This window comes from Akebia trifoliata, chromosome 7, assembly GCF_017979445.1.
Source record: "Akebia trifoliata isolate Shusen 1 chromosome 7, ASM1797944v1, whole genome shotgun sequence".
Classification (NCBI taxonomy): Eukaryota; Viridiplantae; Streptophyta; class Magnoliopsida; order Ranunculales; family Lardizabalaceae; genus Akebia; species Akebia trifoliata.
Genome location: NC_141381.1, coordinates 20,012,532 through 20,025,104, shown reverse-complemented (window position 1 = coordinate 20,025,104; position 12,573 = coordinate 20,012,532). Strand labels below are relative to the sequence as shown.

Sequence of the window (12,573 nt, the reverse complement as noted above, 5' to 3'; positions counted from 1 at the left end):
GGCAGGAACAAGATTCTATCGGTGGAACCGACAGATTGGTCTTCGACAGATGTCGGTGCGACCGACGGTCCTGCCGACAGAACAAAATTTTCTCGCGTTATTTGGTTTCGTCGGTGGCAGAAACCTCATTCTGTCGGTGGGACCGACAGAATGCCTTCGGTAGGTGCCGGTGGCACCGACCCTTCCCACCTACAGCCTGAACCTCACTCGCGATTTTTGGGTTTTTCGATCCCTTCTTTGGATCTTTGTTCAATTCCTCAAATCCCTCAATCTAGCCACGAATTCAACATTTAAAACATAGATTAAACACCTCAAATCTTTATTTCTAGCATGAATTTCCATTCAAACAAAATCTCTATGATTTAAAACAAACAACACATTTTTAACAAAATCCCTAAATGCAAGTTTCAGAAATCTAAAGCTACCAATAAGAATTGGAAGTCCCTTACTTGGTTGTGAACGTCGAACGTGATAAACTCACACAATGATCAAGGTTGGTGGCTCGAGAGTCGAGGTTGGGCTGACTTGGATGCCAAATGAGCAAGGGTTCGCAAGGTATCCGACAATGACGTTCTCCTTCTCCTCTATAATGAAGCATAGACCTAGCTCCTAACTCGATGAAGTCCTCGGACGGAAGATGTGGAGGTTTACTCGAGCTACCCGGCTGGTTTTTGATGGAGGATGGAGAAAACGAACAAGAATGAACAACCAAAGGTGGTGAAGTTGTAGCTCTCGACGTGGCCGACAACTTTGTCTTCTTCGTCGAGGTTCAACTCGGCTTCATTCGGGCTAGAACTTGACGGAAATGGGTCGAACCCTAGGGTGGAGAAGTGGCTGTCGTTTGGTTTCCTTGGAGAAGAAGAGAAATGAAATGAAATAAAAGAAATAAGATTTCTTTTATAATAAAGCTGAGGGTATACTTGTAATTTCCCCATCATTTCTAGTTTCGATCGTAACTTAACTATTCGGACTCGGAAAACGACAAACGAATATACCATTTTGAATAATTTTTCGATTCGGATCTAATGGTGTCATCAAATCTTTTCGATTCTCGCTCTAACGAAATTCCACTGTTTTGGGTCCCACTTAACACGAAATTCGAGGATTCTATAACTTCTCTATCCGAATTCGAATTCGGACTTGCTTACAGGCTAATGTATATATTCCGATCCTTTTGAATCTAATGGCGAAGTCAGTTTTCCTCAAAATTAATCATAGCAATATTCGAGTATTTTACTCTAAGTCTTTCATTCGATATTTTCTTCCAAATCTCACCATTTAATTTCCTCGAGATATGAGTTGAAAATCCGGGGTGTTACAATTTTGAAATTCACATTGTTCTATAAGGAAATACATGGTAACAAGGAAATTGGCCCAATTCCCACCAAATCACACCAAGTGAATAAATTGCTTGGGATTTAATCACGTCGATCCAATTTGTTAGTTGGGTCAACTTTACAAATAAGGTTAGGGGACCAACTATAGTGCCATGCGATTCTGTTGCTTAGGGGTTTAGGTCATGCCCATAATAAGTTGCCATGTGATCTAATTTATTACTTGAGTTAACTTGGCATAAAAATGACATGGGGGCTAAGTGCAAGCGAGTCAATTTTATTTTTTGGGAGTTTGACTGGGTAAAACGGTATAAATTGGAAACTTAATGCAAATCCACTCAGTGCTTTGAGTTACTTAATTGTCGACTCAACCGAGTCAACCAACATATTGTGTCGAACAAGTAAATTGCTCGAGGGTTTTTAATAGTGCTGAGCCAATTTTTGTTAATTAGGTTGGCTTTATAAATAAGGTTGCGAGATAATCTCTTGCCCAATTCGATTGAGTCTAGGGAATCCATTGAGTTAAGAGGTTTGGTTCATTATTTAATTTTTTTACCCATAGTGGTATACACGGGGAGCTCAATTTAAGCCTGGTTTGTGAGGTAAATTCTACGTGGGGCTTAATCCGAGTATAATTAATCAAGAATTATGACTCGGGCATACTTAAAAAGGTTTCATAAGTATGATTTTAATAAGTATATGGATTTATTTAAATTGTTAATAGGAGATCTATGTTATGTTATCAGATTTCTGCTTTAAATAAGTTTAATGGGCTTATGTTAACAGTAAAGACAATTATCTTTTGGGTTGTCTCGTATTATTCAAAGGTAGTTTGGTCCATTGAAGGAATCGAACCCTACTCATATAAGGTTAAATAGGATCAAGAATATTAATATTCAATTCATTAAGGGAATAGAGCCCTATTCATATGAGGTTGAGTTGGTTCAAGAAGGTTAAGACTCAGTACGTTGAGAAAGCCGAATCCTACTTATATGGGTTGTGTAGATACGTGATTTTCGATTACGATGGCCACATCTACTAAAGTTTGGAGTCCCCACCATTCATATTGTAAGTGGGTGTAAATGGTCACCCGATGCATATGTTTGAAAAAATATGTCGTTTTGGCACGTGGTGACTCACAATGGATAAGGTACCGATCAACCTCGAGATCGGGGTAAGCGACTCGATTGGAGAAAAGGGAATGTGTTAGGCACCCTTTTATCCTTGTCAAGTGGCAGTAACCTCAAAGAACTTGGTCATTTTTGAATAAAATTGCAAAAAATAAAATACCACGTGTCGGTGACTTGTAGTAGGAATTTAATATCGGCTTAAACTATAGGAAACATCTCATCAAAGGAGATGACCCATATAGAAATTTAGCCTTCACATGACATACTTTTGAAAAGTGTTGGCTAATGGATAGGGGTTCATCCTCATGGATTGAGAAGGATCCGAATTCCAATTGCTTTAAAATTATTTAGGGATTAAAATCGATTTTATTTTAAAAAAGGATTACAACCCCTATACTTTCAACCGAACCAAAATCCGATCTATCGGAGATAGGGAAGGGGGAACATTGCATCTTAGAGACTTTCTAAAATACAAATTAAAGAAAGGAGAGGGATTATAGAGGAGGGATGAGGAAAGGATAGAGAGAGAGAAAGGGAAAATTTTTTGAACTACCTTGAAGTTTCAATCTGGCTTTTTTTTTCTCTTCTTTTTCAATGTCTTCTTAGGTCCTTAGTAGCATGTGAGAATGTATTTTCTTTTTAGAAGATTAATGTGAGAATAAAGAAGAGATGATTAGAGAATCAATTTTTTTAATGAGACTTAGTAAGGGAGAATTGGTAAGACTTGGTAGGGGAGGTTTTTTAAGGGAAAATTGGTAAGACTTGGTAACTATTTTTGGAAGGAGATAAGGGGTATTTATAGGTGTTTTGAGGGTATTTTAGGGGTTTAATGAGGTGAAGGATTGGGAGAATAGATAATGACATAGGTTTTAAGGATATGAAATTTGAAGTTAAAGAGAGGGTAATTGTGTAATGAGTGGAAATAGGTGATGTTTAGATTCAAATGGTTTGGATCCTACCCAAATCCATTTGGGTAGAGGGTTTGGTGAGGTGAGATGAGTGATGGTTCATGGAGAGAATGGGGATGTAAGGTGTTAGGTATTTGATTGAGTGTTAAGTTGGGTGAGGAGGTGGGTGTCTAGATTAAAGTAATGGGTTGTTTAAGAGGTTTGTTGGTTGGATGTTGGAAGAATTAAGAAGATGATGATATGTGATAAAGGTAATGAAAGAGTGAGGTAATGAGATATGTTGATTGGTGATGGTGGTTGTTTGATTAAAGAAAAGGGTATAGGTTAGTTTTGTGATAATGATGGGAGGTGTGGGTTGTGATGTAAGTTGGTGAAGTATTTTAGGGAAGGTGATGGGTTAGGGTATAGAAGATATGGGTTGTGATGTAGGTGGTTGATGGTGTTAGAGAAGGGAGATAGGTTAGGTTAGGGTAGGATATGGGTTGAGATGATTTTTGGAGAGAAATGAAATGTTAGATGGATTGTTTAAAGAAAATTGATGGGGATAGGTGATTGGATAAAGGAGGTAAGAGTGGACGATGACATGTGTCACCTTTTGATGATAAAGTGGTGATTGGTTTGATATGGATGATGGTTTATAGGTTAGGGTTGTGGGTTGGATATGAATTGGATATGGATAATGATTTGTGAGCTTTGTAATGTTAGGATTTAGAAATTGGATGGGAGTTACCTTGGAAATGGTTAAGAGGGTTTTGGTTGGCTTTAGATTTTAGGTGATGTGGGATTAAGTTTTGGGTTAGGGGGGAAGGTAAGAAATTGATTTTTGAAGGATTGAGAGTTTATGGGCCTTAGATGGGCTTAGGGCCCTTGAGGTCCATTGACAAATTTTGTCGGGAAATTGATATTTTTTAGATTTTAAAAGTGGAACGTGGTAGATGAGAGTGTACCGAGTTTTTTCAAATGGGCCCATTAAATCATTAGGAGGTCTTAGGAGCATCGACTCGATCAAAATGTTATTTTTCACTGATTGGGGCCTTTGAGACCTATTGATGCACTTTGTTGAAAAATTAGTATTTTTGGGCCCTTTCGAGTATGAGCCCGTTTAAATTGGGATGTCTACATGTTAGGTAGGTCTAAGAAGGTTAAGACTCGATTGATTGAGGTAATTGAACCCTATTCATATGAGGTTGAATAGGTTCAAAAAAATTAAGTCTCGATTTTTTGAGGGAATTGAGCCCTACTCATACGAAGTTGAGTTGAGTAGGTTTAAGAATGTTAATACTCGATTCATTGAGGGAACTGAATTCTACTCATATGAAGTTGAGCAAGTTCAAGAAGGTTAACACTCAGTTCATTGAGGGAATCAAGCCCTACTCATATGAGTTTAAGTGGGTTCAAGAAGGTTAAGTCTCAGTTCATTAAGAGAACCGAGCTTTACTCTTGAGGTTTAGTAGATTCAAGAAGGTTAAGGCACTAGTCATGAAGGAAACCAAGCCCTACTCTTGAGATTGAGTAGGTTCAAAAAAGTTTAAGTATTTAAATTTGATTCATCAAGAGAACCAAACCTTATTCTGTTCATAGAACATGGTTAAAATGGTTGAGTAAGGTGGCTCAACCCAATAAAAAAACATAGTCATTATCTAATGAAAGAACAAAGTTAGAATGGATAAATAAGGCAACTCAATTCAAGGAGGAAATTGAACCCTACTCTTGAGGTTGAATAGGTTCAACAAGATTTAAGCTCGATTCATTGAGAGAATCAAACATCTTTGTTGGTCGGTACTCAAAATATAAAAGAGATTTTCGTCCTCCTAAGGAACCAAACTCGACCATCAAGTTGGTCAATTTATTAGACAGAAAACCTTAGATCATTCTAGGATCCCAATCTAACATACAAAAAAGATCAAATTTGTGAAAAATGAGTTTGGGGGGATCAAGAACCTTACTAGTTCGAAAGTCAGAGATGGTGCTCACTTAAGTCGTATTTCTCAAAAATGGATCTCGATAAATCAATCTCCACTTTTGAAAGGGGTTATGTGAAGGTATAAAATCGTCTTCCATCTGGACCGTTCATTCGCACCATCAACACATATTTTGAGACGATCACGTCACATCATTTGAAGAGGACTCTATCTTATTAGGGAAGAATCCTAATTAAAAATGATTATTTACCTTTTATATAATTATTAATTTGGATAAAGGGTAATATAATCAATTATAATTTAAGTAAGATTAAAATTCTTTTTAGGATTTTTTTATTTAAAGGCCTCGAGGTCATTGTAAAAGGGGAAGAGGTCATATAATAAATTCAATTTATAGTGAAACGACTCCCTGAACCCATGAATATATGCACGTGTGCCGAATCACGTAAAAAACTATTGTGTTATTTTTTTTTTCCATATTTTTTATATTATTTTATAGATTTAATGATGAAATCGTGATCGAGGTCAATTTATCACAAAATTGACCTCTACAACACGATCCCTACGAGCACATGTTAAAATTCAATAATTACACTTTGGAAATTGAATTTTGTATCAAAAATACCCTGATTTTTTTTACCAAAATACCCTCAAATGTTTATTCCCAATGTGTATTTATTGCACCTTAACTTGTACCCTTAGGGCACATGTTAGCAAAACCCCATTTTTAAGACTAGAGAAACACTACCCTCAACCATGTATTGATTTCTAGGAAATTTGTGTTTTTCCTCTTACCTTAAGTGAGCCACCAAGACTCCTTTCAAAAAAAATCTAAGGAGATGAGACAAAGAAAGAATGAAAAAATTATATAGAGGACTATGGGCACACTTGCCTTCACAAGAAAGAATTTTTCAAAATCTAAGGATTAGTGAGTTTTTGTGATAGATTTCCCCCCACCCCTACAACTTTTATTTTCTCACTCTTAGTTGCCGCTAAATGGCAAAATCCTAGCTCCAAAAAAACTAATCTATTAATCAATAGTCTTGGGATTAGATGATTATTAATAATGGGTTAGGATCCGTTGACTCCTAATAATGACTCATGAAAAAAACACATGATCCCAACCCTTTAAACACAAAATCCAATGATTGAGGTTTATGAATATCTTGATAACACAAATCTCAGAGATACTTATACCGAAGATAAATCTCAATCATTGAATTTTGCATTTAGGATATGTTTGATTACATGGAAAGTGACTTTCAATAAAATTTGAAATCCATGAAAAAATAGTGGTAGAAAATAGGTAGGGTTGGAAAATCAAATTCTATTATTTGATTTTACTTGGTTAAAATCATGAAAAAATTATATGAGGAAAAAGAAAAAAAAAAAAAAAAAAAGAGAAGAGGATGAGGAGAAAGAAGATGAGAAGAGGGGGAGAGGAAGAAGAAGATGAGGAGGAAGGAGGGAGGATGTGGTGGGGGCGGGGGTAAGTGAGGAAGATGAGGGAAGAACGTGGTGGTGGTAGCGACGGAGGTGAGGGATGGAGAATAAGAAGAAGAGAGAGAGAGAGAAAGAAAGTGGTCGGAGATGGTGATGACGACGACAACGACAATGGTGACGACGACGAGGTTATTGTGATGGTGGTGGTGGCGAGAGGAAAAAAATATATATGAATGAGGAAAAATTGGGGATGAAAGCTATAGGTGAAATTCACTTTTCCATCAATATGGGTACAAAAGTGAAATTCATGTTTTAGTGGACTTTTTTATTAAGGTGGAAAATGAATTTTTATTTTCATGTACAATCAAATACTTGAAAAATGTTATTTTCCATGAAAATTGATTTTCCATCTTATTTTTCATGTGCAATCAAACATACCCTTAAAGGATTGGGATTATGTGTTTTTATTATGAGTCATTCTTAGGAGTCAAGGGATCCTGACCTATTAATAATTATCAAATGTTAGTCTTGAGTTATCATGAGAGAATAAGAAAAATATTATCATGCGAGTTTAAGATAGAAAGAAAATTATAAAAAAGTTGGCTCATGTTTTTCGCTCCTCTTTGTACAGCTCTCTGGTCATTTTTTTCTTTGAATAACAAATTAATCGTGAATAATTCAAAAAAGGTAAAGAGTTACAAATTCTTCTTCGGATTTGAATTGGACAAAGTATTAACCAATCTTTTATGGGTCCCGTTCAACAACAAACATTTTGGCAAAACATTTTTCAAAACATGAGGTTTTGGAATGGGTTGATTTTTGGTGAGGATGATCTCTACGGTGAGGAGATCATCCTCACCAAAAATCAGCCCATTCCAAAACTTCTAGCCCCAATTTACAAGTTGAAAAATCGTGAACCGTCCATTTTTTGTAAACCATTTTTGATGGGGTTAGAAGTTTTGGAATGGGCTGATTTTTGGTGATAATGATCTCCTCACCATAGTGATCATCCTCACCAAAAATCAGCCCATTCCAAAACCTCTAACCCATGTTTTGAAAAATGTTTTGCCAAAATGTTTGTTGCTGAACATTTCCCATCTTTTATTACTAAAAAAAACCATGAACATGGCACCACGCAGGGGTAAATTTATGGTGTACTTCTGGACTTTCCTTCTAACATCCAAATGTTACATAGTTTCTATTAATACACCATTATTTACTTCTAACACACCAACCTTAAGGTAGATAACCATTTCAAATGGATTGGCGTGTTGTAAGTAAAATTTCGTGTTGCAATAGAATCTCTCAAATGTTAATGTCGAAGGAAAAAACATGCTGATCTCTAGGAAATTAGTATTTTACTTTTAGTACTTGGAGAAAATATAAAACGACATAGACCACATTAGGCGTGTCGAGTGTCACTACTGTGATCCGTCTGTCACTCTTCTCCACTTCTCTTCAAGAAAATCACAACTTTACAGATACTGTAAGTCTTCTCTTGCAAATTATATTTTTTTCTTACTCTAACCCTTACTTTGAATTTTTCATACATTTGACTTCTAGGATTTTTTTTTTTTTTTTTTTCAGATTTGAAGAACATTTTTTTTTCTACGATTTTCTTCTATGATTCTTACAAAACCAATTTATTTTCCTATTGACATTTAGAATTTATGTTTGCCCTTCTCTTGACCTCTCCTTTGTTTCTTCCTCTAATTCTATCTTTCCCAAAAATTGATTTTATTGACACTAACTGAAAATTTGATTTTCTAACATTGTAATTGGGAGTTCAGGGCTTGTTTGGATCGCCATTTTTGGTGTTTTAAAAAAAAAAAAGGAAGATTTTTTTAGTGAAAAAGTTCCTAAAGGTACCTCATTTCTGCTGAAAAAATGACATCCAAACAGCCATTTGAACACTGTAGAATGTTAATTCAAAGTGCTAGTTAGGTTTAATTTTCCATTTTTTTTCGTTGAAATTTTAAACCCATTTAGAATTTTGGTGGTTTTGCTCAAATTTTTAGGCTTTGGTGTTATTTTTGTTATATTTTTACTGTTATTAGCTGTATCTATAGAATGTTGATGGAAGAATATCTTCAATGGTGTCTCTAATTTTTATTTTTATTTTTGTTTGCCCCATTGTTCTTTTGAATGTTTTCAGACCCAAGTTGGATTTCAAGAGTATAACTTTGAACCTGGGATAATAGTGATTAGTTGCTTATGTCGAAAATTCTAAATATGAATTCCGTGGAATTCTGAGAACTTTGATTTGAATTTGAGAAAACAAAAGAAAGATGGACTGACCGAGCTGGAGGCAGATTAGTTGGACTAATGATGATTAACTGCTTTTGTTGACGATATCGAATAAAACTTCGACTTGAATATTTTGAAAAAAGGAAGGAAAGATTTGGTTATATAAAGAGATGGACTACACCAAGTTGGAGGCAGCTATACGAGAAAAGGAGATTGCTGAAATGATGATAAAAAACAATGATTACAAGGGTGCTCGGGATAAGTTAATCAAAATTCGGAATCTTTATCCAACACTCGATAACATCTCGGAGATGATAACTGTGTGTGACATACTATGTACAACTGACTTTGGGTTACCGGGCATTGAGATTGACTGGTATTGGGTTCTCCAGATCAATGTGGCAGCAGATGAGTCTCACATAAAATCCAAGTATCAGAAACTTACCACTGTCTTGGAACCCATCAAGAACACGTTCCCTGGAACCGAAACTGCCCTGACGCTCATCCAGAATGCATTCTCCGTGCTTTCAAATAGAACAAAACGTTTGATGTTTGATTCAAAGAGGGTTACAAGTTGGGGTCTTATGCAAGATCAGTCTAATCTTAAAATCATGAATAAGGAAACTAAAGCTTCTTCACAAAGTTCTTTTGGGTATGAAAGGGTTGCAAGTGAGACTTCAGATAGGTTAAGAAATTTCAATAGAAATGATCTTTTTTCAGAGAATGGGATGCTGAACTCTCCCATGTCTATGGGCTGTAATGGATCAGGTTCAGACTTTTATGACTTTGATAATAATAGAAAGGTTGAGCTATTGGCAGTTGGCCAGATTTGGGCGACTTATGATCAAGAAAACATGCCACGAAGCTACATTCAAATCAAAAGCATTAGACACGCACCATTCAAAATGCATGTTACATGGTTGAGACCCTCCCCTGTTACCGAACACGAGAGAAAATGGTGTGAGGTGGGTTTGCCTGTCGCCTGTGGATACTTTGAACCTGAGAGAAGTAATGTAGTGGTGGGTGTACAAACAAAGTTTTCACATATGGTCTCTCAAGTTAAAGGCCTTACAGATGAGAAACTCGAAATTTATCCCCAAAAAGGTGAGGTTTGGGTACTTTATAGAGATTGGCATCCCTTCATTTGGTGTTCTGATCCCACAACAAGAAAAGGATGCAGATTCCAAATGGTAGAAATCCTCACAAGTTATTCGAAGGACACGGGAGTGAAGGTTGCATGCTTGGAAAAGGTTGCCGGATTCAGAAGTATTTTCCAAAGATGTTTGAACGAAGGAAATGAATTCTCTTTTCAAATTCCCGCGGGCCACTTGTTGAAGTTTTCACATTCTGTGCCAATATTTAGATTTATGGGTGGAGAAATGGACAAAATATCAGATGGGATGATTGAAATCGACCCATTGGCCGTGCCCGGGGATTTGGTTCATGGTACAACGAAACCATTAGAGGGAGGGAGTTCTAGTGATTGCTCTAGCTCTACCGCTCACCATTCACTTTCTCCTCACGTAATTTCCAATCCGGAGACAATATCCTTGAAGCCTAAATGGTCACGGAAAGATTTTTGCTCAGATCAGATATGGGCCGTGTATGATGGTCCTGATTCTATGCCTCGTCGATACACCAAAGTAAACAATGTGGCTTCAGGGAGCGAAGTTAATGTGACGTTCTTGGAACCTCATCTGATGCATGATGTTGAAACCCATTGGGTCAAAGAGGATCTACCATTTGGTTGTGGATTATTCAGAGCTTCAAGAATCACACTCGACATGTCAATGTCTCGGTTCTCACATTTAGTAACTTGTGAATATAGTGAACATAAATCTTTATACAGGATTTACCCCAAGAAAGGTGAGATTTGGGCGACGTACAAGAAATGGAATGCCAAATGGAAACTATCTGATTTTAGTTGTTACCAATGCCAGGTTGTTGAGATAATTTCAGATTTCTCAGAGGATGCTGAGATGAAAATAGCCAGCTTAATAGAGGTGGAAGGCTTTATGACTTTCTTTCAGAGACAACTGCATGATGGGTTTGAGTTGATCCGGGCAGTTCCAACATCTGAAATGCTTAGTTTTTCTCACCAGATACCATCCTTCAGTGTTCCAGGAATCGAAAACTATGGTATCGCCAAAGGTTCTTTGCATGTGGAGCCCAGTGCATTGCCTTCGAAGCTAACCAACTAGTTCTCTCAAACCTTCTCAACTGCTGAGCTACTAAGATTAACGACAGAACTTGCTTGGGTTCTTGATAAAAGAATGAACATCCTCTACTACCTACAATTATACTGTCTACTGCCCTTTATATATGTGTATTTATACGCCACTCGTAAAAATCTTTCTGCTGTGTGTGTCTTAGAATGAATATTTTTTGTATCTGATTTCTTTGTGCTTTGCTACTAAGATCAACAAAATACCAAAAGGATGTGGAACTAGTAAGTAAGGGATCCAAAAGTAATGGAAAATATTTTTTGAGTGCATCTATTGACACACCAATTTTTACTAACCAAGATGTTTGCTAATTTCTTCTTTGATATCATATGAATTGGGGTGTTCTTATAAAAGTTGGTGTGGCAATAGAATGTCTCTATTTTTCTAGTACTTAGCTCATGGTCATATTAAATCAAATCAAAAAGAGCAGTGTGAAGCTTCACAGAGGAAACCTGGGATTGAACAATTTGAGACATTGGTACGTGTTTTTTTTGATAAATAAGAGTTACCCAATCAAGCGAAAACAGTACATAAAAAAATCAATCTCTCGTAATTCTACAAACCCGATCCCATCTTCCTAAGAAATCTGCCTGCAAAGAGGACCCTTTTCGTTTCATTATAATTTTTTGACCACAAGAAGCTAAGACCCAAACTTGCTAGAATAAGTTCTGGAGTACTCAAAGACTTCTCTTCAAAGATCCTACTATTACGCTCCTTCCACGAGCCTTAACAAATGGTGAAGTGGGTTATCGTTTTATTTACATTTTCAGGAGAATCATTTACATGGCGTCATAAGTAACTATGTACAGAGAAAACAATGGCATTTTTGTCCAAGAAGGCCTAAACTTGTTCCTTGAGGTTTCCACAAACACTGAAATGGGAAGCTGATCTGAGCAGTTTCTCACTTGTACCCATTTTGTGATTTTGCATTTGTTGGGTGGCTGAATCCACATTCTACAATTCAATACTCTTCCAGTCTAGTTCATGAATGTTTGTTTAGCCACGCTATTGTGAAAAACTCTCAAGACCCATTAGTTTCAGTATTTGTCATCGATCATGCTCTGAAACGAAGTAATCAAGCTTGATTTTTTTTTTTCATTTGTTGATCAATCAAGGGATGGACAAAAATTCATGGGTTGGGAGATCAACCATAGTAACTTTTGGGAAATTGATCTCATGTTTTGTTGTGCATGCAAAATGGGTGAGAAAATGAAGTCCGTTAGAAAATACAAATTTTACTTAAGAGCATATTTAGGAATCTGTTTGGAAACACTTCAAAAAGTTTTTTTTTTTTTTTTTAACTTCTAAAAGTTGAAAAATAAAATGGTTTGTTTGGGTTCATTTTAAAAGTTATTTTCTACCAA

At 36.4% G+C, this 12,573-nt stretch overlaps 1 protein-coding gene across 1 annotated transcript; it reads left to right on the top strand.

The window, feature by feature from the left end:
* Nucleotides 1-8,134: 8,134 nt before the first annotated feature.
* Nucleotides 8,135-11,437, top strand: LOC147398349 (uncharacterized). Its single transcript, XM_086447509.1, has 2 exons — nt 8,135-8,223; nt 8,893-11,437. The coding sequence occupies exon 2, from the start codon at nt 9,155-9,157 to the stop codon at nt 11,183-11,185; it is 2,031 nt and encodes a 676-aa protein (XP_086303635.1). The 5' UTR covers nt 8,135-8,223; nt 8,893-9,154; the 3' UTR covers nt 11,186-11,437.
* The last annotated feature ends 1,136 nt before the right edge of the window (nt 11,438-12,573 follow it).